This window comes from Dermacentor silvarum, chromosome 3 (genome assembly GCF_013339745.2).
Source record: "Dermacentor silvarum isolate Dsil-2018 chromosome 3, BIME_Dsil_1.4, whole genome shotgun sequence".
Taxonomy (NCBI): Eukaryota; Metazoa; Arthropoda; class Arachnida; order Ixodida; family Ixodidae; genus Dermacentor; species Dermacentor silvarum.
Window position 1 is genome coordinate 103,163,514 of NC_051156.1, and position 26,600 is coordinate 103,190,113.

General features: G+C 45.5%; 1 protein-coding gene and 18 non-coding genes across 19 annotated transcripts; all 19 read right to left on the reverse strand.

The window, feature by feature from the left end:
- Positions 1–387: 387 nt before the first annotated feature.
- Positions 388–459, reverse strand: Trnaa-cgc (transfer RNA alanine (anticodon CGC)). The gene has a single exon. It is a non-coding gene; the product is annotated as a tRNA-Ala (tRNA).
- Positions 460–760: 301 nt separating this feature from the next.
- Trnaa-cgc (transfer RNA alanine (anticodon CGC)) lies at positions 761–832 on the reverse strand. The gene has a single exon. It is a non-coding gene; the product is annotated as a tRNA-Ala (tRNA).
- A 3,964-nt stretch (positions 833–4,796) lies between these two features.
- On the reverse strand, positions 4,797–5,627 carry LOC125944309 (uncharacterized). Its single transcript, XM_049664672.1, has one exon. The coding sequence runs from the start codon at positions 5,538–5,540 to the stop codon at positions 4,797–4,799; it is 744 nt and encodes a 247-aa protein (XP_049520629.1). The 5' UTR covers positions 5,541–5,627.
- Positions 5,628–6,091: 464 nt separating this feature from the next.
- On the reverse strand, positions 6,092–6,163 carry Trnaa-cgc (transfer RNA alanine (anticodon CGC)). The gene has a single exon. It is a non-coding gene; the product is annotated as a tRNA-Ala (tRNA).
- Positions 6,164–6,839: 676 nt separating this feature from the next.
- Positions 6,840–6,911, reverse strand: Trnaa-cgc (transfer RNA alanine (anticodon CGC)). The gene has a single exon. It is a non-coding gene; the product is annotated as a tRNA-Ala (tRNA).
- Positions 6,912–12,165: 5,254 nt separating this feature from the next.
- Trnaa-cgc (transfer RNA alanine (anticodon CGC)) lies at positions 12,166–12,237 on the reverse strand. Its single transcript has one exon. It is a non-coding gene; the product is annotated as a tRNA-Ala (tRNA).
- Positions 12,238–12,538: 301 nt separating this feature from the next.
- Trnaa-cgc (transfer RNA alanine (anticodon CGC)) lies at positions 12,539–12,610 on the reverse strand. Its single transcript has one exon. It is a non-coding gene; the product is annotated as a tRNA-Ala (tRNA).
- Positions 12,611–12,912: 302 nt separating this feature from the next.
- Trnaa-cgc (transfer RNA alanine (anticodon CGC)) lies at positions 12,913–12,984 on the reverse strand. The gene has a single exon. It is a non-coding gene; the product is annotated as a tRNA-Ala (tRNA).
- Positions 12,985–13,285: 301 nt separating this feature from the next.
- On the reverse strand, positions 13,286–13,357 carry Trnaa-cgc (transfer RNA alanine (anticodon CGC)). Its single transcript has one exon. It is a non-coding gene; the product is annotated as a tRNA-Ala (tRNA).
- Positions 13,358–13,658: 301 nt separating this feature from the next.
- On the reverse strand, positions 13,659–13,730 carry Trnaa-cgc (transfer RNA alanine (anticodon CGC)). Its single transcript has one exon. It is a non-coding gene; the product is annotated as a tRNA-Ala (tRNA).
- Positions 13,731–14,031: 301 nt separating this feature from the next.
- Trnaa-cgc (transfer RNA alanine (anticodon CGC)) lies at positions 14,032–14,103 on the reverse strand. Its single transcript has one exon. It is a non-coding gene; the product is annotated as a tRNA-Ala (tRNA).
- Positions 14,104–14,403: 300 nt separating this feature from the next.
- Positions 14,404–14,475, reverse strand: Trnaa-cgc (transfer RNA alanine (anticodon CGC)). Its single transcript has one exon. It is a non-coding gene; the product is annotated as a tRNA-Ala (tRNA).
- Positions 14,476–14,775: 300 nt separating this feature from the next.
- Trnaa-cgc (transfer RNA alanine (anticodon CGC)) lies at positions 14,776–14,847 on the reverse strand. The gene has a single exon. It is a non-coding gene; the product is annotated as a tRNA-Ala (tRNA).
- Positions 14,848–15,148: 301 nt separating this feature from the next.
- Positions 15,149–15,220, reverse strand: Trnaa-cgc (transfer RNA alanine (anticodon CGC)). Its single transcript has one exon. It is a non-coding gene; the product is annotated as a tRNA-Ala (tRNA).
- A 302-nt stretch (positions 15,221–15,522) lies between these two features.
- Positions 15,523–15,594, reverse strand: Trnaa-cgc (transfer RNA alanine (anticodon CGC)). Its single transcript has one exon. It is a non-coding gene; the product is annotated as a tRNA-Ala (tRNA).
- Positions 15,595–15,895: 301 nt separating this feature from the next.
- Positions 15,896–15,967, reverse strand: Trnaa-cgc (transfer RNA alanine (anticodon CGC)). Its single transcript has one exon. It is a non-coding gene; the product is annotated as a tRNA-Ala (tRNA).
- Positions 15,968–16,268: 301 nt separating this feature from the next.
- Positions 16,269–16,340, reverse strand: Trnaa-cgc (transfer RNA alanine (anticodon CGC)). Its single transcript has one exon. It is a non-coding gene; the product is annotated as a tRNA-Ala (tRNA).
- Positions 16,341–16,641: 301 nt separating this feature from the next.
- Positions 16,642–16,713, reverse strand: Trnaa-cgc (transfer RNA alanine (anticodon CGC)). Its single transcript has one exon. It is a non-coding gene; the product is annotated as a tRNA-Ala (tRNA).
- Positions 16,714–17,014: 301 nt separating this feature from the next.
- Trnaa-cgc (transfer RNA alanine (anticodon CGC)) lies at positions 17,015–17,086 on the reverse strand. The gene has a single exon. It is a non-coding gene; the product is annotated as a tRNA-Ala (tRNA).
- Positions 17,087–26,600: the final 9,514 nt, after the last annotated feature.

A 26,600-nucleotide genomic window follows, 5' to 3' on the forward strand; every position in this document is an offset into this window, starting at 1 on the left:
GCTGAAGCCGCTCCTACGGAGCCCGTCATCATGCGTCCGTCACGCTCGGTGGCCGGAAGCAGAATCCAACCACTGAGCTACACCCCCGGAATGTGAGACAGTGTCATGTGTAAACAATTTATTGTTCCTCGTGAGTAGCAGCCATTAGAAAATGTAAAGAGCTTCTTTTCAGTCACATTTGTTATTTTCCACCTCATGTTCCTCTTGTCATCGCTCGCGTTGTTGTTAAAAAGACACCGTGTAAGGCGACGTAGAGGCGCCGATGGTGGCTTAGAATTGCTCTTATTTCTTGCTCATCTGAAATTGATGTAGTATCCTCCTTTCCCAATAGCTGTATTGTTTACTCTGTATTGCAAAAGAAAATAAAAAAGTTAATATATTCAACACTGGAGGTGCCGGGGTTGGAACCCGGGACTTCTCACATGCGAAGCGAGCGCTCTACCACTGAGCTACACCCCCGGAATGTGAGACAGTGTCATGTGTAAACAATTTATTGTTCGTCGTGAGTAGCAGCCATTAGAAAATGTAAAGAGCTTCTTTTCAGTCACATTTGTTATTTTCCACCTCATGTTCCTCTTGTCATCGCTCGCGTTGTTGCTAAAAAGACACCGTGTAAGGCGACGTAGAGGCGCCGATGGTGGCTTAGAATTGCTCTTATTTCTTGCTCATCTGAAATTGATGTAGTATCCTCCTTTCCCAATAGCTGTATTGTTTACTCTGTATTGCAAAAGAAAATAAAAAAAGTTAATATATTCAACACTGGAGGTGCCGGGGTTTGAACCCGGGACTTCTCACATGCGAAGCGAGCGCTCTACCACTGAGCTACACCCCCTTTTTTTTTCTTTATTACCGACTTGGCAAATACACAAAAACAACATGTCAAATAAATGCGAGATTAAAAAGACCACTCGTTAAAAGACTGTAGCGTCATGTTAAAATGGCTTCAACGAAGCCAAACTGTCCAACACTTGAAGCCATTCCGGTGGGTCACTTTGCATTTTCAACACTTCCCGTGTGTAAGCAACATTTTCAACAAAATAGTGTCTGGCTGACCTCGCATGTACATCAGCATTGTGTACAGCCATTCGAGTTCTCCATACGCTTTGCATACACAATAACATTAACATGTCCGCCGGCACACCGTCAGGTTCTGCGCATGGCAAGAACCTTATTCCAAAAGCACTAATCGGGAGCTCCTTTTTTAAAGTTCGCTGCAGAATGTCCCAAAGAAAGCGGGCATCGTGGCAGTCAAGAAAAATATGTTCAATTGTTTCTTCCTTATTGCATATAAGGCAATTGACAGACCATGGGACAAACAAACCCTTGCTCCTTAGCCATGGCTTAACCGGCAGTGTGTCAGTGTGGAGCTTGAAAAAGAAGGATTTTGTGTTAGCTCTTACAGGCATATTCCTTACTCTTTTGAGAACATCACGTTCAGGCCCTAAGTTGTACATAGAACGATACACTGGCATAGGTACAAAAACGTCAACAAGATCCTTATATAATTTTTTTCGTGACACTTCAAACAAGTACTCCCTAGAAAATCTCGCATTTAGAAGACGAATCGCCGTGATAACTTCACGCAGATAGCCTTTTAGTGCCATCGGTTTGACTGCGTGCGACGATACAACGAAATCGGGCAAAGCGTCACGTAATCTCACTTGGATCACCGTGCGCAGAAACCCATCACTTTGGTCACGAAAGAAAACAAATCTCGACACAAGTTGCTTGAAAAACAAATGAGTTAAACTGAGTCCGCCGTTGCGCAAAGAGTGAAACAAATTAAATCTGCTCATGCGTTCCCATACTGAACCCCAAATAAATTCCGCAAACACTCTGTGTATTTTTTGAACTGAAGATCGGCTCATGCATAGCACCTGCAAGACGTAAAACACTTTAGCTACTAAAAACATATTACACACTTTGGCTCTTGCAAACATCGAAAAGTTGTGGCCTCCCCATTTGTTAGTTTGTTCTTTCATTCTGTCCCTCTCATTCGTCCAGTATTCTACTGGCTCTCGGTAGTTGCCGAGTGGAACCCCAAGATAAGTGCCAGGGTAACACACTCCACTGCATTCTGCAAAACAATTCTGGCGTATCTTGCCAGTTCCCAGTGCCAAAATCCTAGACACTTTGGCCAACTTATGGCACTACCAGAAGCACTACAAAAAGATTGGGCTTCCTTCACTACTTCTGCAATGCTTTGCTTATCGCGACAGAACACTGCTATGTCGTCAGCGTAGGCTAACACTTTTATTTCTCTGCCAAAAAACGCGTACCCGCGAATACTATGGCTCTGAAGTATCTTTAAACAGAAAGGTTCTAAATAAAGAGCGAAAAGCAAGGCCGAGATCGGACACCCTTGTTTTATGCTAGACAGTACTGGAATTCGTCTGCTGAGTCTGTTGTTGATAATTAGGTTTGTTGTACAACCATCATAAACCATTTTCACCCCATCCAAAATGACTGTTCCGACATTCATGTATTCAAGAAGCAGAAACAGGATCTCGTGCGACACCCTGTCAAAAGCTTTGGCTAAATCCAGTTGTAGCATAGCTACACGATCTTGCATCAAATCGCAGCATTCAAGTATGCTTCGCGCTGTGTGTATATTTGTGAAAATAGTCCTACCTTTTATACCGCATGTCTGATGTGTACCTACTAGGGATTTCACTACACTCTGAAGACGTTGGGCGAGCACCTTCATGAATACTTTATAATCAATGTTAGCTAAACTTATTGGTCGGTAGGCCTCTACTGATTGAAGCTTTATGGGGTCAGTAACTTTAGGTATAAGTACCACATGTGTCTGTCGGAAGGAAGGAGGCGTCCATTTTTGTTCATAACACTTCGTTATGACGCGATACAGAGCCTGTGCTACTTCAACCTTGAAAATTTTATATATCGCTGCCCCAAGACCATCTGGTCCAGGCGATTTTCTTGCACTGAGGTCATCGATAGCCTTTTCAATTTCTTCTACAGAAATAGGCCTTTCAAGAGCTTCCTTAAGTTCACCATCAATTCTCGGCATCAGAGGCAAATAATCACTTTTAAACGCCGAGATATCGCTTGCTCTCTTGCTTAGCAGCGTACTATAGTGGTCCACAAAAGCACGTTCTATCATTTCCTTGTCGTTTGTAAGCTGCCCTTGATAAACTATTTCTTTTATTTCCTTACTCAATGCGTGTCTCTTCTCATCACTTAGCGCTCGCTTGGTGGGCGTTTCACCCAACCATACTCGTTCTGCGCGTGCTCTCAAAACGGCGCCGCGATATCTCTCTTCATCAATGACTTCAAGTTTCGCTTTAAGTTCTTTGATATCGCTTACAAATGTACCAGCCGCGCCTCTTTCCATGTTCAAAAGGTATGCTAACGTGCACTGCATTTGCCGTTCCTCTTGCTTTTGTTTGTGCCGCAACACGCATGCTCTCTCTAAAGCAATTATTTTCGCTTCGGTTTTAAACAGTTCCCAAGCTTCTACAACATTTTCCGCATTTTGAAGGAGAACATTTTCTAATTTCTCTTTTATTCTTCGTAGAAACAATTCATCCTGCAATAAATTGTCATTAAGTTTCCATAAGTGCCAATTAAATTTTTTCTCTTTGCTTTTCGTACCTATCGTAACCATTACCAAGCAATGGTCACTGAAACTGATGCATTCGACACTGTAGCTAGAAAGGAGCGGAACTAAGAGAAAAGGGACATAGATACGGTCTAACCTCGAGTGGCAGTCTCCTTGAAAATGCGTATATTGCACATCACTGTCAGAACCAAGAACACTTCCAACATCCTCCAGATCAACTTCACACAAAATTTCATGCAGAACAGTTGCGCTTCTATCTTGACTGAGCAGCTTTTTCGATCTATCTATCGGCCGGCACACACAATTAAAGTCGCCAAACACTAGAACGTGCCTGTCACACACCAAGAAAGACCTCAGGTAAACAAAAAATTCTTCGCGTTCACAAGCATTATTAGGTGCATATACACACACCGCCCGCCAAAGCAGTCCAGAAAAAGAAAAATCACAAATAAGCATACGCCCTCCCTGACATGAAGTAACTTGCTGCTCTGTTATCCCAATACTGTTTCTAATAAAAAGAAGGCAGCCACCAGAAGTACCATTCGCATGGCAAACGCATACGTTGTAATTCGTTCTGAAAATTTCTGCCAATCGATCCGTTTTTTCCTCTGATTCAATTTTTGTTTCTTGGACTGCCATCAAATCAATGTCTTTTTCTAATAGCATGCGGCTAATCTGACATTGTCTTCGCCGCTGTGACAGCCCTCTGACGTTTAATGTCGCCAAACGAAGCGGAGTGGTGATGTTAATTTCGTTTGCCATTGTGTTAGCTGCAATTAAGGTGGGCCCCTACTCACACGGTTCGAGGAAACATAGCGGCTGTTGTATACACTGATGCTTGGTGTTGCTCTTTGAAGGCGACAACTGCAAAACGACGTCCTCGTAGAATCACTCCCGATCAAAGATCGGGTGCGGAAAGTTCTTTCCGGGGCACTACCTCCGCTAAGGCGGAGGCGGCGCATGTGACGGCCGTCTGTCTGGCGGCACGTTGGGCTTGACCTTCAGCGTCGACCGTCGGACTGTCGGTGTTTTTGGTGTCGGTCCTTCGGTATCCACGCCGTCGGTGTTTTGGCTGTGGTCCTCAACATCGTCACGCAACCGCTTTCCGGCGCCCTTAGCGTCGGAAGTCAGCTCCATGTCCTCACTGACGCTAACTGGCTCGTCAGCCACTTTGGTCGGAGGTGGCGTGATTTCTGACGACGCGCCCGTCACGTCAGCACCAGCTTGCCGTCACTTGAACCTTGGCAGGTGGAGGCGCAGAATGCGACACATTGCCTTCTTCTATCCCCTTCAGGTTCACCTTTGCGGTCTTCGTAACCAGTGGTGCAGACTGAGCCGCCGCCCCTTCAGCTGCTCCTTTGGCGGCCTCTTCGGCGTCCTCTTGATCCATGAGAAGCTCGGACGAGTCCTCGCTCCTGCCTGGGCCTGCAACGTTGGCGTACGTTCTCACGCACTGGGTCTCGTCGTGGCCAAAGCGACGACACAGCCCACAGCGTGGAACCCGGCATTCTCGTCGAATGTGTCCAGTGCCACGGCACCGGAGGCAGAGGGGTGCTCTGCCCGGGACAATGACGAGAGCCAGGTCTTCCGCAACACGAAGTTGGTGTGGTAGGTCGTCTGCTGTCATTCCGGGCTTGAGTTTCAGGACCACAGACCGTGTCGTGGTTCCTTTGTCGTTGCAGCCCTGGACTCTCCACTTCTCTCTCGTCACTTCAGTTACTCTTCCGAACGGTGCCAAGGCTGTTCTGACGTCTTCGTCAGGAACACCATGCAACAGCCAGAAGAGCTTGAGCCTGACACCCTGGTTGCACGGGTCAATGACTACGCAACGGTGTTCCTTGACAAGGAATCCTTCTGTGTCCAATATCTTCTTTTTGGCCGCCTCGTTCGAAAAAGTTACGGCCCACACATGATTCATCTGATAGGCCCCGAGGGCCACCACTTCCGGCAGCAGCATGAGTCGCGAAAGCGCATCCCTGAAATGCTCGAACACGGTAAGGCCGAGCTTTAACTTCGCCGTGGATAAAAATAGTGTTCAAAACACTTGCACCTGAAGGCAGTTGTGGTAGAACCATCTGGTAATCCGGAGAAGGTTTTTCCGTTGACCGGGAACCGCGGCCGAGGGCCGCTGTAACCGCTCCTGAGGAGCAAGACATTCCGCGACCGTTCACTGTGATGGCCGGAAGTGGAAACTGAGCTACACCCCCGGAATGTGAGACAGTGTCATGTGTAAACAATTTATTGTTCGTCGTGAGTAGCAGCCATTAGAAAATGTAAAGAGCTTCTCTTCAGTCACATTTGTTATTTTCCACCTCATGTTCCTCTTGTCATCGCTCGCGTTGTTGCTAAAAAGACACCGTGTAAGGCGACGTAGAGGCGCCGATGGTGGCTTAGAATTGCTCTTATTTCTTGCTCATCTGAAATTGATGTAGTATCCTCCTTTCCCAATAGCTGTATTGTTTACTCTGTATTGCAAAAGAAAATAAAAAAAGTTAATATATTCAACACTGGAGGTGCCGGGGTTTGAACCCGGGACTTCTCACATGCGAAGCGAGCGCTCTACCACTGAGCTACACCCCCGGAATGTGAGACAGTGTCATGTGTAAACAATTTATTGTTGGTCGTGAGTAGCAGCCATTAGAAAATGTAATGAGCTTCCTTTCAGTCACATTTGTTATTTTCCACCTCATGTTCCTCTTGTCATCGCTCGCGTTGTTGCTAAATAGACACCGTGTATTGCGACGTAGAGGCGCCGATGGTGGCTTAGAAATGCTCTTATTTCTTGCTCATCTGGAATTGATGTAGTATCCTCCTTTCCCAATAGCTGTATTGCTTACTCTGTATTGCAAAAGAAAATGAAAAAAAGTTAATATATTCAACACTGGAGGTGCCGGGGTATGAACCCGGGACTTCTCACATGCGAAGCGGGCCCTCTACCACTGAGCTACACCCCCGGAATGTGAGACAGTGTCATGTGTAAACAATTTATTGTTGGTCGTGAGTAGCAGCCATTAGAAAATGTAATGAGCTTCCTTTCAGTCACATTTGTTATTTTCCACCTCATGTTCCTCTTGTCATCGCTCGCGTTGTTGCTAAATAGACACCGTGTATTGCGACGTAGAGGCGCCGATGGTGGCTTAGAAATGCTCTTATTTCTTGCTCATCTGAAATTGATGTAGTATCCTCCTTTCCCAATAGCTGTATTGTTTACTCTGTATTGCAAAAGAAAATGAAAAAAAGTTAATATATTCAACACTGGAGGTGCCGGGGTTTGAACCCGGGACTTCTCACATGCGAAGCGAGCGCTCTACCACTGAGCTACACCCCCTTTTTTTTTCTTTATTACCGACTTGGCAAATACACAAAAACAACATGTCAAATAAATGCGAGATTAAAATGACCAGTCGTTAAAAGACTGTAGCGTCATGTTAAAATGGCTTCAACGAAGCCAAACTGTCCAACACTTGAAGCCATTCCGGTGGGTCACTTTGCATTTTCAACACTTCCCGTGTGTAAACAACATTTTCAACAAAATAGTGTCTGGCTGACCTCGCATGTACATCAGCATTGTGTACAGCCATTCGAGTTCTCCATACGCTTTGCATACACAATAACATTAACATGTCCGCCGGCACACCGTCAGGTTCTGCGCATGGCAAGAACCTTATTCCAAAAGCACTAATCGGGAGCTCCTTTTTTAAAGTTCGCTGCAGAATGTCCCAAAGAAAGCGGGCATCGTGGCAGTCAAGAAAAATATGTTCAATTGTTTCTTCCTTATTGCATATAAGGCAATTGACAGACCATGGGACAAACAAACCCTTGCTCCTTAGCCATGGCTTAACCGGCAGTGTGTCAGTGTGGAGCTTGAAAAAGAAGGATTTTGTGTTAGCTCTTACAGGCATATTCCTTACTCTTTTGAGAACATCACGTTCAGGCCCTAAGTTGTACATAGAACGATACACTGGCATAGGTACAAAAACGTCAACAAGATCCTTATATAATTTTTTTCGTGACACTTCAAACAAGTACTCCCTAGAAAATCTCGCATTTAGAAGACGAATCGCCGTGATAACTTCACGCAGATAGCCTTTTAGTGCCATCGGTTTGACTGCGTGCGACGATACAACGAAATCGGGCAAAGCGTCACGTAATCTCACTTGGATCACCGTGCGCAGAAACCCATCACTTTGGTCACGAAAGAAAACAAATCTCGACACAAGTTGCTTGAAAAACAAATGAGTTAAACTGAGTCCGCCGTTGCGCAAAGAGTGAAACAAATTAAATCTGCTCATGCGTTCCCATACTGAACCCCAAATAAATTCCGCAAACACTCTGTGTATTTTTTGAACTGAAGATCGGCTCATGCATAGCACCTGCAAGACGTAAAACACTTTAGCTACTAAAAACATATTACACACTTTGGCTCTTGCAAACATCGAAAAGTTGTGGCCTCCCCATTTGTTAGTTTGTTCTTTCATTCTGTCCCTCTCATTCGTCCAGTATTCTACTGGCTCTCGGTAGTTGCCGAGTGGAACCCCAAGATAAGTGCCAGGGTAACACACTCCACTGCATTCTGCAAAACAATTCTGGCGTATCTTGCCAGTCCCCGTGCCAAAATCCTAACACTTTGGCCAACTTATGGCACTACCAGAAGCACTACAAAAAGATTGGGCTTCCTTCACTACTTCTGCAATGCTTTGCTTATCGCGACAGAACACTGCTATGTCGTCAGCGTAGGCTAACACTTTTATTTCTCTGCCAAAAAACGTGTACCCGCGAATACTATGGCTCTGAAGTATCTTTAACAGAAAGGTTCTAAATAAAGAGCGAAAAGCAAGGCCGAGATCGGACACCCTTGTTTTATGCTAGACAGTACTGGAATTCGTCTGCTGAGTCTGTTGTTGATAATTAGGTTTGTTGTACAACCATCATAAACCATTTTCACCCCATCCAAAATGACTGTTCCGACATTCATGTATTCAAGAAGCAGAAACAGGATCTCGTGCGACACCCTGTCAAAAGCTTTGGCTAAATCCAGTTGTAGCATAGCTACACGATCTTGCATCAAATCGCAGCATTCAAGTATGCTTCGCGCTGTGTGTATATTTGTGAAAATAGTCCTACCTTTTATACCGCATGTCTGATGTGTACCTACTAGGGATTTCACTACACTCTGAAGACGTTGGGCGAGCACCTTCATGAATACTTTATAATCAATGTTAGCTAAACTTATTGGTCGGTAGGCCTCTACTGATTGAAGCTTTATGGGGTCAGTAACTTTAGGTATAAGTACCACATGTGTCTGTCGGAAGGAAGGAGGCGTCCATTTTTGTTCATAACACTTCGTTATGACGCGATACAGAGCCTGTGCTACTTCAACCTTGAAAATTTTATATATCGCTGCCCCAAGACCATCTGGTCCAGGCGATTTTCTTGCACTGAGGTCATCGATAGCCTTTTCAATTTCTTCTACAGAAATAGGCCTTTCAAGAGCTTCCTTAAGTTCACCATCAATTCTCGGCATCAGAGGCAAATAATCACTTTTAAACGCCGAGATATCGCTTGCTCTCTTGCTTAGCAGCGTACTATAGTGGTCCACGAAAGCACGTTCTATCATTTCCTTGTCGTTTGTAAGCTGCCCTTGATAAACTATTTCTTTTATTTCCTTACTCAATGCGTGTCTCTTCTCATCACTTAGCGCTCGCTTGGTGGGCGTTTCACCCAACCATACTCGTTCTGCGCGTGCTCTCAAAACGGCGCCGCGATATCTCTCTTCATCAATGACTTCAAGTTTCGCTTTAAGTTCTTTGATATCGCTTACAAATGTACCAGCCGCGCCTCTTTCCATGTTCAAAAGGTATGCTAACGTGCACTGCATTTGCCGTTCCTCTTGCTTTTGTTTGTGCCGCAACACGCATGCTCTCTCTAAAGCAATTATTTTCGCTTCGGTTTTAAACAGTTCCCAAGCTTCTACAACATTTTCCGCATTTTGAAGGAGAACATTTTCTAATTTCTCTTTTATTCTTCGTAGAAACAATTCATCCTGCAATAAATTGTCATTAAGTTTCCATAAGTGCCAATTAAATTTTTTCTCTTTGCTTTTCGTACCTATCGTAACCATTACCAAGCAATGGTCACTGAAACTGATGCATTCGACACTGTAGCTAGAAAGGAGCGGAACTAAGAGAAAAGGGACATAGATACGGTCTAACCTCGAGTGGCAGTCTCCTTGAAAATGCGTATATTGCACATCACTGTCAGAACCAAGAACACTTCCAACATCCTCCAGATCAACTTCACACAAAATTTCATGCAGAACAGTTGCGCTTCTATCTTGACTGAGCAGCTTTTTCGATCTATCTATCGGCCGGCACACACAATTAAAGTCGCCAAACACTAGAACGTGCCTGTCACACACCAAGAAAGACCTCAGATAAACAAAAAATTCTTCGCGTTCACAAGCATTATTAGGTGCATATACACACACCGCCCGCCAAAGCAGTCCAGAAAAAGAAAAATCACAAATAAGCATACGCCCTCCCTGACATGAAGTAACTTGCTGCTCTGTTATCCCAATACTGTTTCTAATAAAAAGAAGGCAGCCACCAGAAGTACCATTCGCATGGCAAACGCATACGTTGTAATTCGTTCTGAAAATTTCTGCCAATCGATCCGTTTTTTCCTCTGATTCAATTTTTGTTTCTTGGACTGCCATCAAATCAATGTCTTTTTCTAATAGCATGCGGCTAATCTGACATTGTCTTCGCCGCTGTGACAGCCCTCTGACGTTTAATGTCGCCAAACGAAGCGGAGTGGTGATGTTAATTTCGTTTGCCATTGTGTTAGCTGCAATTAAGGTGGGCCCCTACTCACACGGTTCGAGGAAACATAGCGGCTGTTGTATACACTGATGCTTGGTGTTGCTCTTTGAAGGAGACAACTGCAAAACGACGTCCTCGTAGAATCACTCCCGATCAAAGATCGGGTGCGGAAAGTTCTTTCCGTGGCACTACCTCCGCTAAGGCGGAGGCGGCGCATGCGACGGCCGTCTGTCTGGCGGCACGTTGGGCTTGACCTTCAGCGTCGACCGTCGGACTGTCGGTGTTTTTGGTGTCGGTCCTTCGGTATCCACGCCTTCGGTGTTTTGGCTGTGGTCCTCAACATCGTCACGCAACCGCTTTCCGGCGCCCTTAGCGTCGGAAGTCAGGTCCATGTCCTCACTGACGCTAACTGGCTCGTCAGCCACTTTGGTCGGAGGTGGCGTGATTTCTGACGACGCGCCTGTCACGTCAGCACCAGCTTCCGTCACTTGAACCTTGGCAGGTGGAGGCGCAGAATCCGGCACATTGCCTTCATCTATAACCTTCAGGTTCACCTTTGCGGTCTTCGTAACCAGTGGTGCAGACTGAGCCGCCGCCCCTTCAGCTGCTCCTTTGGCGGCCTCTTCGGCGTCCTCTTGATCCATGAGAAGCTCGGACGAGTCCTCGCTCCTGCCTGGGCCTGCAACGTTGGCGTACGTTCTCACGCACTGGGTCTCGTCGTGGCCAAAGCGACGACACAGCCCACAGCGTGGAACCCGGCATTCTCGTCGAATGTGTCCAGTGCCACGGCACCGGAGGCAGAGGGGTGCTCTGCCCGGGACAATGACGAGAGCCAGGTCTTCCGCAACACGAAGTTGGTGTGGTAGGTCGTCTGCTGTCATTCCGGGCTTGAGTTTCAGGACCACAGACCGTGTCGTGATTCCTTTGTCGTTGCAGCCCTGGACTCTCCACTTCTCTCTCGTCACTTCAGTTACTCTTCCGAACGGTGCCAAGGCTGTTCTGACGTCTTCGTCAGGAACACCATGCAACAGCCAGAAGAGCTTGAGCCTGACACCCTGGTTGCACGGGTCAATGACTACGCAACGGTGTTCCTTGACAAGGAATGCTTCTGTGTCCAATATCTTCTTTTTGGTCGCCTCGTTCGAAAAAGTTACGGCCCACACATGATTCATCTGATAGGCCCCGAGGGCCACCACTTCCGGCAGCAGCATGAGTCGCGAAAGCGCATCCCTGAAATGCTCGAAACGGTAAGGCCGAGCTTTAACTTCGCCGTGGATAAAAATAGTGTTCAAAACACTTGCACCTGAAGGCAGTTGTGGTAGAACCATCTGGTAATCCGGAGAAGGTTTTTCCGTTGACCGGGAACCGCGGCCGAGGGCCGCTGTAACCGCTCCTGAGGAGCAAGACATTCCGCGACCGTTCACTGTGATGGCCGGAAGTGGAAACTGAGCTACACCCCCGGAATGTGAGACAGTGCCATGTGTAAACAATTTATTGTTCGTCGTGAGTAGCAGCCATCAGAAAATGTAATGAGCTTCCTTTCAGTCACATTTGTTATTTTCCACCTCATGTTCCTCTTGTCATCGCTCGCGTTGTTGCTAAAAAGACACCGTGTATTGCGACGTAGAGGCGCCGATGGTGGCTTAGAATTGCTCTTATTTCTTGCTCATCTGAAATTGATGTAGTATCCTCCTTTCCCAATAGCTGTATTGCTCACTCTGTATTGCAAAACAAAATGAAAAAAGTTAATATATTCAACACTGGAGGTGCCGGGGTTTGAACCCGGGACTTCTCACATGCGAAGCGAGCGCTCTACCACTGAGCTACACCCCCGGAATGTGAGACAGTGTCATGTGTAAACAATTTATTGTTCGTCGTGAGTAGCAGCCATTAGAAAATGTAAAGAGCTTCCTTTCAGTCACATTTGTTATTTTCCACCTCATGTTCCTCTTGTCATCGCTCGCGTTGTTGCTAAAAAGACACCGTGTATTGCGACGTAGAGGCGCCGATGGTGGCTTAGAATTGCTCTTATTTCTTGCTCATCTGAAATTGATGTAGTATCCTCCTTTCCCAATAGCTGTATTGTTTACTCTGTATTGCAAAACAAAATGAAAAAAGTTAATATATTCAACACTGGAGGTGCCGGGGTTTGAACCCGGGACTTCTCACATGCGAAGCGAGCGCTCTACCACTGAGCTACACCCCCGGAATGTAGGACAGTGTCATGTGTAAACAATTTATTGTTCGTCGTAAGTAGCAGCCATTAGAAAATGTAAAGAGCTTCCTTTCAGTCACATTTGTTATTTTCCACCTCATGTTCCTCTTGTCATCGCTCGCGTTGTTGCTAAAAAGACACCGTGTATTGCGACGTAGAGGCGCCGATGGTGGCTTAGAATTGCTCTTATTTCTTGCTCATCTGAAATTGATGTAGTATCCTCCTTTCCCAATAGCTGTATTGTTTTACTCTGTATTGCAAAACAAAATGAAAAAAGTTAATATATTCAACACTGGAGGTGCCGGGGTTTGAACCCGGGACTTCTCACATGCGAAGCGAGCGCTCTACCACTGAGCTACACCCCCGGAATGTGAGACAGTGTCATGTGTAAACAATTTATTGTTCGTCGTGAGTAGCAGCCATTAGAAAATGTAAAGAGCTTCCTTTCAGTCACATTTGTTATTTTCCACCTCATGTTCCTCTTGTCATCGCTCGCGTTGTTGCTAAAAAGACACCGTGTATTGCGACGTAGAGGCGCCGATGGTGGCTTAGAATTGCTCTTATTTCTTGCTCATCTGAAATTGATGTAGTATCCTCCTTTCCCAATAGCTGTATTGCTCACTCTGTATTGCAAAACAAAATGAAAAAAGTAATTATATTCAAGACTGGAGGTGCCGGGGTTTGAACCCGGGACTTCTCACATGCGAAGCGAGCGCTCTACCACTGAGCTACACCCCCGGAATGTAGGACAGTGTCATGTGTAAACACTTTACTGTTCGTCGTAAGTAGCAGCCATTAGAAAATGTAAAGAGCTTCCTTTCAGTCACATTTGTTATTTTCCACCTCATGTTCCTCTTGTCATCGCTCGCGTTGTTGCTAAAAAGACACCGTGTATTGCGACGTAGAGGCGCCGATGGTGGCTTAGAATTGCTCTTATTTCTTGCTCATCTGAAATTGATGTAATATCCTCCTTTCCAAATAGCTGTATTGCTCACTCTGTATTGCAAAACAAAATGAAAAAAGTTAATATATTCAACACTGGAGGTGCCGGGGTTTGAACCCGGGACTTCTCACATGCGAAGCGAGCGCTCTACCACTGAGCTACACCCCCGGAATGTGAGACAGTGTCATGTGTAAACAATTTATTGTTCGTCGTAAGTAGCAGCCATTAGAAAATGTAATGAGCTTCCTTTCAGTCACATTTGTTATTTTCCACCTCATGTTCCTCTTGTCATCGCTCGCGTTGTTGCTAAAAAGACACCGTGTATTGCGACGTAGAGGCGCCGATGGTGGCTTAGAATTGCTCTTATTTCTTGCTCATCTGAAATTGATGTAATATCCTCCTTTCCAAATAGCTGTATTGCTCACTCTGTATTGCAAAACAAAATGAAAAAAGTTAATATATTCAACACTGGAGGTGCCGGGGTTTGAACCCGGGACTTCTCACATGCGAAGCGAGCGCTCTACCACTGAGCTACACCCCCGGAATGTAGGACAGTGTCATGTGTAAACAATTTATTGTTCGTCGTGAGTAGCAGCCATTAGAAAATGTAAAGAGCTTCCTTTCAGTCACATTTGTTATTTTCCACCTCATGTTCCTCTTGTCATCGCTCGCGTTGTTGCTAAAAAGACACCGTGTATTGCGACGTAGAGGCGCCGATGGTGGCTTAGAATTGCTCTTATTTCTTGCTCATCTGAAATTGATGTAGTATCCTCCTTTCCCAATAGCTGTATTGTTTACTCTGTATTGCAAAACAAAATGAAAAAAGTAATATATTCAACACTGGAGGTGCCGGGGTTTGAACCCGGGACTTCTCACATGCGAAGCGAGCGCTCTACCACTGAGCTACACCCCCGGAATGTGAGACAGTGTCATGTGTAAACAATTTATTGTTCGTCGTGAGTAGCAGCCATTAGAAAATGTAAGAGCTTCCTTTCAGTCACATTTGTTATTTTCCACCTCATGTTCCTCTTGTCATCGCTCGCGTTGTTGCTAAAAAGACACCGTGTATTGCGACGTAGAGGCGCCGATGGTGGCTTAGAATTGCTCTTATTTCTTGCTCATCTGAAATTGATGTAGTATCCTCCTTTCCCAATAGCTGTATTGCTCACTCTGTATTGCAAAACAAAATGAAAAAAGTAATTATATTCAAGACTGGAGGTGCCGGGGTTTGAACCCGGGACTTCTCACATGCGAAGCGAGCGCTCTACCACTGAGCTACACCCCCGGAATGTGAGACAGTGTCATGTGTAAACAATTTATTGTTCGTCGTGAGTAGCAGCCATTAGAAAATGTAAAGAGCTTCCTTTCAGTCACATTTGTTATTTTCCACCTCATGTTCCTCTTGTCATCGCTCGCGTTGTTGCTAAAAAGACACCGTGTATTGCGACGTAGAGGCGCCGATGGTGGCTTAGAATTGCTCTTATTTCTTGCTCATCTGAAATTGATGTAGTATCCTCCTTTCCCAATAGCTGTATTGTTTACTCTGTATTGCAAAACAAAATGAAAAAAGTTAATATATTCAAGACTGGAGGTGCCGGGGTTTGAACCCGGGACTTCTCACATGCGAAGCGAGCGCTCTACCACTGAGCTACACCCCCGGAATGTGAGACAGTGTCATGTGTAAACAATTTATTGTTCGTCGTGAGTAGCAGCCATTAGAAAATGTAATGAGCTTCCTTTCAGTCACATTTGTTATTTTCCACCTCATGTTCCTCTTGTCATCGCTCGCGTTGTTGCTAAAAAGACACCGTGTATTGCGACGTAGAGGCGCCGATGGTGGCTTAGAATTGCTCTTATTTCTTGCTCATCTGAAATTGATGTAGTATCCTCCTTTCCCAATAGCTGTATTGCTTCACTCTGTATTGCAAAACAAAATGAAAAAAGTTAATATATTCAAGACTGGAGGTGCCGGGGTTTGAACCCGGGACTTCTCACATGCGAAGCGAGCGCTCTACCACTGAGCTACACCCCCGGAATGTGAGACAGTGTCATGTGTAAACAATTTATTGTTCGTCGTGAGTAGCAGCCATTAGAAAATGTAAAGAGCTTCCTTTCAGTCACATTTGTTATTTTCCACCTCATGTTCCTCTTGTCATCGCTCGCGTTGTTGCTAAAAAGACACCGTGTATTGCGACGTAGAGGCGCCGATGGTGGCTTAGAATTGCTCTTATTTCTTGCTCATCTGAAATTGATGTAGTATCCTCCTTTCCAATAGCTGTATTGCTTCACTCTGTATTGCAAAACAAAATGAAAAAAGTTAATATATTCAAGACTGGAGGTGCCGGGGTTTGAACCCGGGACTTCTCACATGCGAAGCGAGCGCTCTACCACTGAGCTACACCCCCGGAATGTGAGACAGTGTCATGTGTAAACAATTTATTGTTCGTCGTGAGTAGCAGCCATTAGAAAATGTAAAGAGCTTCCTTTCAGTCACATTTGTTATTTTCCACCTCATGTTCCTCTTGTCATCGCTCGCGTTGTTGCTAAAAAGACACCGTGTATTGCGACGTAGAGGCGCCGATGGTGGCTTAGAATTGCTCTTATTTCTTGCTCATCTGAAATTGATGTAATATCCTCCTTTCCAAATAGCTGTATTGCTCACTCTGTATTGCAAAACAAAATGAAAAAAGTTAATATATTCAAGACTGGAGGTGCCGGGGTTTGAACCCGGGACTTCTCACATGCGAAGCGAGCGCTCTACCACTGAGCTACACCCCCGGAATGTAGGACAGTGTCACGTGTAAACAATTTATTGTTCGTCGTGAGTAGCAGCCATTAGAAAATGTAAAGAGCTTCCTTTCAGTCACATTTGTTATTTTCCACCTCATGTTCCTCTTGTCATCGCTCGCGTTGTTGCTAAAAAGACACCGTGTATTGCGACGTAGAGGCGCCGATGGTGGCTTAGAATTGCTCTTATTTCTTGCTCATCTGAAATTGATGTAATATCCTCCTTTCCAAATAGCTGTATTGCTCACTCTGTATTGCAAAACAAAATGAAAAAAGTAATTATATTCAAGACTGGAGGTGCCGGGGTTTGAACCCGGGACTTCTCACATGCGAAGCGAGCGCTCTACCACTGAGCTACACCCCCGGAATGTGAGACAGTGTCATGTGTAAACACTTTACTGTTCGTCGTAAGTAGCAGCCATTAGAAAATGTAAAGAGCTTCCTTTCAGTCACATTTGTTATTTTCCACCTCATGTTCCTCTTGTCATCGCTCGCGTTGTTGCTAAAAAGACACCGTGTATTGCGACGTAGAGGCGCCGATGGTGGCTTAGAATTGCTCTTATTTCTTGCTCATCTGAAATTGATGTAATATCCTCCTTTCCAAATAGCTGTATTGCTCACTCTGTATTGCAAAACAAAATGAAAAAAGTAATTATATTCAAGACTGGAGGTGCCGGGGTTTGAACCCGGGACTTCTCACATGCGAAGCGAGCGCTCTACCACTGAGCTACACCTTTTTTTTTCTTTATTGCCTGTTTACATGATACAGAAGGGAACAACACGGAAGGTTTCAAAACTTTTTGAAAGCGATCAACTCATCAAGCAGTCCCACCCAATCAGGTGGCTGTGGCTGTGCACGGTACATCTCTCGCATATACACTACATGTTCGATAAAATTTTCCCTTACAGTATGAGGGTTAACGTCGGCATTTCTTACTGCCATTCTAGTTTTCCATATACTATGGAGGCTCAGAACCATTATCATGTCATAAGGAATGTCTCCATGATTCTCAACTGGTAAAAATCGGATTCCATGTGGCGTAATCGGCAGTTCCTTTTTAATAGTTCGCTGAAGGATGTCCCAATGAAATATTGGATCCCAGCAATCGATAAATACATGTTCCATAGTTTCTGGTTTTTGCATAATATGCAGTTGACTGTCCACGGTACGAAGATTCCTTTGTCTTGTAGCCACGTCTTTACCGGTAAAGTATTCGTATGGAGCTTGAAGAAGAATGATTTTACATGGGGTTTTATCGGCATTCCTTTGACTCGTTTTAAGACGTCTTGTCCAGTACCTCCAGTGTATATGTTTCTGTACAAGGGAACAGGTAACATAACATCCAATAAATCTTTGTACAGGTTTTTCCTTTTGACTATACTCAAATATCCAAAAGAAAAACGCGCCTTAAGTATGCTAAAAGCAACAACAACTTCGTGCCAGTAACCTCTTATACCGCGTAACGCGGTCTTGTTTGTACAAACAATGAATTCTGGTAGTGTATTGTGCAGGCGAACTTGTATAACCGTGCGCAAAAATGGGTTGCACTGATCCCTTAAAAATATAAAACGTGACACAATTTGTCTGATAAAGAGGTGCGACAGACCAAGTCCACCTTTCTTCACAGACAAAAACAGGTTAGTGCGACTAGTTCTCTCCCAACTCCCACCCCAAATAAACACTGCGAAGACTCTGTGAATTTTTGTAGGTTAGCCCGGGACATGAACAACACTTGCAACACATACCATAACTTGGCAACTAAAAAGAGATTACAAGTAGTCGCACGTGCAAACATTGACAGATTCCGACCCTGCCATCCCAGTATCTTATCTTTCACCCGCTCTGTTTCTTCTTTCCAATATTGTTCGGGATCATCATAACATTGTAGAGGGGCACCTAAGTACGTTGTTGGCATTGCTGTCCATTGTACGCCAGCGAATGATTCAGGTTTTTCGCTCCACTCGCCATGCCAAAACCCTATGGTCTTCTCCCAGTTAATCTTGCATCCGGCTTCCTTACACAAGTTACCCGTCAGCCTAACCACTTCTTTGATGCTTTCCTGGTCCTGACAAAAGACAGCAATGTCATCAGCGTATGCGAGTACCTTGACTTCTGTCGCTTCAAGCATAAAACCGCGAACTTTTTGGCTATTAATTAGGCTCAAGCAGAAAGGTTCCAAAGAGAGATCAAAATGTAATGATGAGATTGCACATCCTTGCCGAACACTGGAGAGAAGTTGGATTGGTTCACTTAACTTTTTGTTTATAATGATCCGCGTGCTGCACTCTGAGTAGGCCATTTTAACTCCATTTAATATCACTCTGCAGACATTAACGTATTCCAATAATGAAAAGAGTACTTGATGGGATACATTGTCAAACGCTTTCTCCAAGTCCAGTTGCAGCACTGCAACCCGACTGGAGAGGGCATCGCAACACTCAAGCACACACCGAGCTACATGCGTATTCGTAGAAATTGTTCGGCCCTTGATGCCACATGTTTCATGTGGTCCCACTAGCTGTGTTACGACACTGTGAAGTCTTTTCGCTAGCACTTTTGTAAATATTTTGTAGTCGCAGTTTGTAAGGCTTATTGGCCTGTATGATTTTACTGACAACAGTTTAACCGGGTCTTCGCACTTAGGGATTAGCACAATATGAGATGTTCGGAAAGATGGTGACGTTCGCTGTGTTGTATACATTTCCTCGAAAACACAATGTAGTAATTGGCTAAGCTGATGTTTGAAAGCCTTGTAGAAGGCCGCTCCTAAGCCATCTGGCCCGGGAGCTTTTCCTGCACCTAGTCCATCGATGGCATCTTCAATCTCTCGTAATGTAATTGGTAATTCAAGGTTTGCTTTAATGTCTTCTTCTAAACGTGGCATGAGATTAAGGAAGTCTCGCTCAAATCCTTCTTCTAGTTTTTTCTTGCTTCCAAGCAGTTCGCGATAATGAGCTACGAATGCTCGTTCTATCATGGTAGGTTCGGAAGTTTCCTCGTTTTGATATATTATTGCTTCTATGTCTTTTTTTGTTGCGTATCTCTTTTCGTCACTTAACGCCCGTTTAGTGGGCGTTTCCCCATTCCATAATCGTTCCACCCGCGCTCGTACCATAGCTCCTTTATATCGTTCTTGGTCGATAAGTTCGAGCTTACTTTTTATTTCTTTTATCTGCTTCATGCAAGATCCAGCATTTTCACACTCTGTACACATGAAGAATTCTAGTTGGCTAATTAATTCTTTTTCTTTTTGTTTTTCCTTGCGACGCAGTACAGTTGCCCTTTCTATCGCTTTCATTTTAACGTTTGTTTTGAGAATTTCCCAGCTTTCAATGCAGTCATTGGTCTGCGCTGTCGTTGAGGAACAAATAATTTCTTTTATATCATTCACAAAGCATTCATCATCAAGCAGTTTCGCATTAAATTTCCAAAGATCCCAGTTAAAATTCGTTTCTTTTCGTTTTTCCCCTAAATTAAACATTACTAGACTATGGTCAGAAAATGAGACGTGTTTAATTTCGTAACTCTGACACAGTGGCACAAGCTGTAAAGCAACGTATGCTCGGTCTAATCGCGCATGACTTTCACCTTGATAGTGTGTATAAACGGATGTTTTCCCCGTCGATAAAAGACTACCGACATCTTCCAAATCATAATCGTTTACAAGTACATTTAAAAACTGCGCGCTTGTATCTTTACGTTGCTGTTTTTTTGCGCGATCTTGTGGTCTGCACACACAATTAAAATCTCCCATCAAAATTACGTATCGCTCGCACTTCAGGTATTCTTCTAGCTGTTCAAAAAACGCTCTACGTGCACATTCATCGTTTGGAGCATACACACACACTATGCGCCACTTAAAGGCGGCAAAACAAAAATCAAGTATAACAAATCGGCCAGCTCCACATATAGTCACTTGTTCCTCTACAATACCAACGCTGTTACGAATGAAGAGAGCGCAGCCTCCCGAAGTTCCAACCGCATGGCACACGCACACATTATACTGCGCTCTAAATGGCTGCACCATGCGATCCGTCTGTTCCTGGCCTTCCACCTTTGTTTCTTGCACTGCCACTATATCTAAATTATTTTCTTGGAAAAGCCGGCTTACTTGGTATTGGCGTCTCCTGCTTGCCAAACCACGAACGTTTAAAGTGCCTAGACGAAGGGGCTTCGTAAGGTTAAGTGCCATGGTTAAACCGAAAACAGGTGGACCGCATGGAAATTACCTCGATATTTAGCGCTGGTATTCGGTTGAATCGTTGGTTCGCTGGGCAACGTCGCGTCCAGCAAGCAGTTCGCGGGTCTACAGCGCTGTGGTTGAGCTGCTAGGTGCCTTGAAAACATGGTGGGTGCTTGGAAATCGTAACGGGGCGAGTCGCTGGGTTATGCGTTGTCCCTCGTTACGAGGGCATAGTTCCCTCCATTTTGCGGTCAGGAGGGACGGTGGGCTTCGGTTTGAAGCTCGGTCGTCTGCTCGTTTGAGGGCCGGCCTTCATGATTGTTTTGGTGGGCGGTTCGTCACCGCTGCTTTCACTTGGCTTGACCACTTCGTTGCCTGCTTCGTCGCGCGGTCTCTTGGCAGAAGCCCCAGATTCAACTTCCATGACTTGCGCGTCCGCTTGCGCTTCCACAGCCAACACTGCTTCCACTACCTTGCCTTCGTCCTTCTCCTGCGTTTCCCGGGTCAAAGAGACTTCGCTTGTCTGGGGTGTGGTGTTGTCAGGAAAAACACCCTTCCACGCGTCGGTAGGGACGGCCTCGTTTGCTTCCTTCGAGTCTGTCTGATCTCGCATGTCACTAGCGGCTTCCTCGGCGTCGGCCTCATCCATTATGAGCTCAGTCTCCACGTCTTTCTTTGCTTTTCCGTTGATGCTTGCGTACGTGGTCACGCATTCCGCGTCGGTGTGACCGAAGCGCCTACACTGCGAACAGCGAGGCACTCGACAGTCACGTCGCATATGACCGGTGGTGTTGCAACGGAGGCATAATGGTGCTCGGTTTGGCACAACAACCAGAGCGAGTTCATTTCCTACTCGCAACTGGTGAGGTAAGTCATCGATAGTGACGCCGGATTTGAGTTTCATGGAGACTTGGCGGGTTGTAGATGCTCTGTCCGTAATGCCGCGCACACGCCATTTTTCCTTCGTGACTTCTGTAACCTTTCCATACGGTGCCAAGGCCGTACGCACTTCGTCATCGCTGACGCCATAAAGAAGCCAGTGCAACTTCAGTCGTAATCCTTGGTCGTTTGGGTTAACCACAAGGCATCGGCGATTCTTGACTTGTATGTCTCCGTTAGACAACATTTTCTTTGTGGCTTCAGCGTTCTTGAATGTCACAGCCCAAACGTGGTTCATCCGGTACGCCCCCAAAGCGATAACGTCGGGGAGCGCACCAAGCTGTTCCATGGCATCACGAAAGTCTTCTACGCGGTATGGCCGCATCCGCAAATCCGCACGAAGAAAGATGGTATTCATCACAACCTGACCTGAGGGAAGTTGAGGCAGAATAACTTGATAGTCCTGGTCGACTGAAGCAAAAGACCTGTTACCGCGGCTTGAATGGGCCGCTGAATCCGCTCCTTCGGAGCCCATGTTACCCACGACCGTACACAACGGTGACCGGAAGTGGAAACTGAGCTACACCCCCGGAATGTGAGACAGTGTCATGTGTAAACAATTTATTGTTTTTCGTAAGTAGCAGCCATTAGAAAATGTAAAGAGCTTCCTTTCAGTCACATTTTTTATTTTCCACCTGATGATCCTCTTGTCATCGCTCGCGTTGTTGCTAAAAAGACACCGTGTATTGCGACCTAGAGGCGCCGATGGTGGCTCAGAATTGCTCTTATTTCTTGCTCATCTGAAATTGATGTAGTATCCTCCTTTCCCAATAGCTGTACTGTTTACTCTGTATTGCAAAACAAAATGAAAAAAGTTAATATATTTGAAGCGGGCTCAAGCAGTTGAAGAAGAAGAAAGACAGAATTTGTAGTAAAGGGGCCGGGGGTCAGGGGAGAATAAAGAAGAAGTTAGTAATGGCGACATGAAGAGTACTTTGTCTGTTTATTACGGGCGGGCTTGTTACATACTTTGGCGCAGTCGACAACAAGAACCAATATGTGGGTGAGTTTCTTTGTGGAGAACTGCAGCAACTCTGTGGTATTCAAGAAATATCAAGTCGAGGACGAAGCCGCCACTGACCTTCCCGATCACGTCACTACAGATGAGCTTCTGAATCTCGTTCAGAAGCTCACCTTTTGGAGCAACATTCAGTGAAAGTAAATATTCCGCTGCGTCTGTTCAACAAGCTGATGTTGACACCGATAGAAAGAACTTTCACGCTTCGGCATACTTTATCTGATGATCTAGCGACAGTTCTTCGAACCATATCAATTCAACAACAGCAAATTTCGCAGAAAAGCTCCATTATTGAGACTCTGGCTTCTACTTTAACCAAACTGGCGAACCATACATCACAAATAGTACGTCCTGAAACGTTCGACGGCTCATCCGAAAGTCCAGAAGGGTGGATAACTTTCTATGAACGAGCTGCGAAGAACAATGGATGGCTGTCTGATGAAGACCTAGTGATCAACATGCGACAATTCCTTAGCGGGATAGCAAGAAAGTGGCACGAGTGGCGACTTTCGCAACGAGAGCCTTAACCTTGGTTTAAATGGAAGGATAGTTTCCTTCCGACTTTCAGTAAGAATCTGGTTGAGCGGTGGCATGAAGCACTATTCTACCGTTTCAAGCCCAGCATGCCACTCGAGTATTTTCTGGAGAAACAGCGACTTCTTCGCCGCGCTGAACCTGAACTGTCGCTGTCATCACTTCTTGCCCTTATCATCCATGGTTTACCTAGCGATTTGCAACGACAGGTTTTAGCACAAGGCTCGAAAACGCTCGAAGCGCTCTTGGAACTGCTAAAACTATTTCCGCATAGCTGGACTGAGCGAAGCTACAAGGCTAGACAAGACTTTTCAGGGACGCCAAGCGTCAATCGCTTGGATGAGAAGTGTTCGTTGGTGTTGGACGGTGTCAGGTCTAACTTTGGCGCGAGCACCACAAGACCTATAACTCCCGTACAGAAACCCACAGAGTTAAACAATGAAGAGCAAGAAGAAGCCGAGGAGAATTCTAAAGATGTCTCTACAGCAAGTGAGACAGTTCAACTTGTGTCATCAAGTTTATTGCATATACAACTCGAAGTGGACGGTGAGACAATGCGAGCTCTTGTGGACAGTGGAGCTTCGGTTTCAATTATAAAAAGAAGCAGAGCTAAAACTGAGAAGATATTCACAGGAAAAACAGTGGTTGTACGAGGCTACGACGGGCGTGAGAAGGAACACTGCGAATGAATGCGCCTAAAGCTTAAATACCAATCACAAACTGCAGAAATACTGGCACTGGTTATAGAAGGCATTGAGTATGACTTTCTACTCTCCCGTCCGGAAATGAAGTTGCTCAAGCTGAACATACACTGGGATGACACTGTGTCTGTGAGCCAAGATGGGTAGGAACCGCAACCTGTTAGAAAAGAAAATGAAATTCACGTTGTAAAGAAAGGAGATGACATACCTCTAATCTATCCTGAATTATACTGCTGTGGAGGCTATCCTCCAGATGATACGAAGTTTGAAGTCCCGCTTAAATTACATGACGAAACTGTAGTACGGAGGAAACCTTACAACCTCACCAGAGAAAAGAAGGCATGGCTGAAAGAAGAGCTTGCGAAGATGTTGGACGCAGGTATTATCCGTCCGTCCGTATCACCATATGCATCGCCTATAACCATAGCACCCAAGGAAGATGGAACCCTCCGACTCTGCACTGACTACAGAGCAATTAGCAAACAGACACATCTAATTCCATTCCCTATGCCAAGAATAGATGGAATTATTCATGACACAGGTGGATGTACTTGGTTTTCTAGGATAGACCTTTGTAAAGGTTTTTGGCAAGTACCACTTCAAGAGGATACAAAGCAGTATACGGCGTTCATAACTCCGTTTGACATCGACGAATACAACCGCCTCCCCTTCGGATGGAAGAACTCGCCCAGCTGGTTTCAGAAAATGATGAATATGGTTCTGGATCCGTTCATTGGCCGCTTCTGCAATGTCTACGTAGATGATATTATTGTGTATTCCAAAAGCGAGCGTCTCCATGAACAACACCTGGCACATGTCCTCACCGCTTTGTCAGAAGCCAACCTAAAGGTCAATTTTAAGAAGAGTGAATTTTTCAAGAACAAGGTGACTTTCTTGGGCAGAGTTCTGTATGGCACTACAAAAAACACAAATGAAGAATCGGTGGCACGCATTGCAAAACTTGTGAAACCTTTTGATGTTCACTCATTACGCGTGTTTTTGGGGTTGGCAGGATATTTTAGAGCATTTATCCAAGATTATGCTCTCAAAACTAGATGTCTGACTAGACTAACACAAAAAGACGTACCATTCTGTTGGACGCGTGACTGTGAGGTGGCCTCCCAAGAGCTAGTATGAGTTATATCGTCTGATCCAGTCCTCAGACTGCCGGACTTTGCTCTACCATTTAAACTCAATACAGATGCCTCGCACTACGGAACGGGTGCGATACTATACCAGTGAGACGAAAGTCAGCCGAACAATCGCCAACTAAGCGTAATTGGCTACCATAGCTACACATTTAACAAAGCGGAGGTGAACTACACGACGACAGAGAAGGAAGCTCTAGCCGTTTTAAAGGCAATTCGGTAATTCCGTTCCTACCTGGAAGGCACCAGATTCAAGTTGTACACAGATCATGAGGCACTTACCCACCTCTTGAAAATGGCGGAGCCAAAAGGAAAAGTCGCACGGTGGGTCAGCGAGCTTCAACAGTTCGACTTTGAAGTGAATCACCGTCCCAGAGATTCTATGAAAGATGCGGACGCAATGTCTAGATTGGGGGGTAACAGTTCTTGATGTGCAACACGAAGCAATAGGTACCGCCAAAATTTGGGAAGGAACTGAACTTTTGCAACTGACCCAGACAGGCAAAATAGCAGTGCCTCCTACACTGGCTCCGAAAATTCTGGACCTTTACCACAATAGTCCCCATTCAGGTGGTCATGATGGCTTTTGGCGGACCTACATGAAACTGACGAAAAGGTTCACATGGCCCCGCATGAAGGAAGACACAAAAAATACGTGCAATCATGCCACAAATGCCAAGTGAATAAAGTAAAGTTCAAGCAACCAACCCAACAGATGGCATTACCCACGCACTCAAGCGTACCATTTGAAGTTATTCACATGGACTTCGCTGAACTCCGAAAAAAAAATCAGAAGGCGTGAAAAAAACGCAAGCATTCCTGTTGTGTGCGGATGAGTGCACCAGGATGGTGGCAGCAAAACCGGGGAAGGAGGACGCCAACAGTGATTTCCTTTCTAAGCCGAAAGGTGTTTCACAACGTTAAAGTAGTAGTGTCAGACAACGGACCTGCCTTTCGGAGTCATCACCTTAAGGAATGGGCTGAGCAACGTGGAGTTACGCTCAGGTTCACAGCACCGTATCACCCAGCAGCTAATGGGTTAGCTGAGCGAGCTATTCGGGACATCAAACAGTACATAAATATATATCCAGACTTCCCAGGTGGATGGAAGTGCTGCCTTGAAGCGCCGGTAGCTCATCATAACCGATCCTATACAACAGCTCTGGGATGCACACCGCTCTTTGCTGCTACCGGGAACCCAACCTATCTACCAGCCGACACGTCTCTAGGAATTCAAGCAGCGCTGCAACTGACAGAAGAGAGAAGAAATGAAGAGAGCGAAGTTAAGTACCGTGAAAGAATGAAAAGAAACTTTGACAAAAGACAAAACACAACCATACCAAGAATAGAGGCTGGAGATTTGGTGCTAGTAAGAAAAGGGCTGTCGAACTCATGCTCAAATCACACAGGGCAATTCTCTGTTGTCAAAACAGCAATCCAACAGGGCATCTTAAAGACTGTCTGGTATGTAGGCCCCAATGGCGCCGTTGAATCAGCCTCTATAGCAAACGTTTTATTGCGATAGCAATTATATGGACACTCAAAAGCAGATTTCTGCCGTCGCCGTCGGCGTCGCCGTCGCCGTCGCCGTCGCCGTCGCCGTGAGGTTCCGTATGACGTCATTTGGAGATGAAATCGTCGCCGCGCGCCGAACGCTGTATGTGCGAGTGAAAGGGCGCGAGGGGCGCGTCTTTCACGGGGAGTGAACGCACGGCGGAGAACAAACG

Coding starts and splice junctions, on each gene's coding strand:
- LOC125944309 (XM_049664672.1), bottom strand. CDS start 5,540: ATGCTGCTGCCGGAAGTGGTGGCCCTCGGGGCCTATCAGATGAATCAT.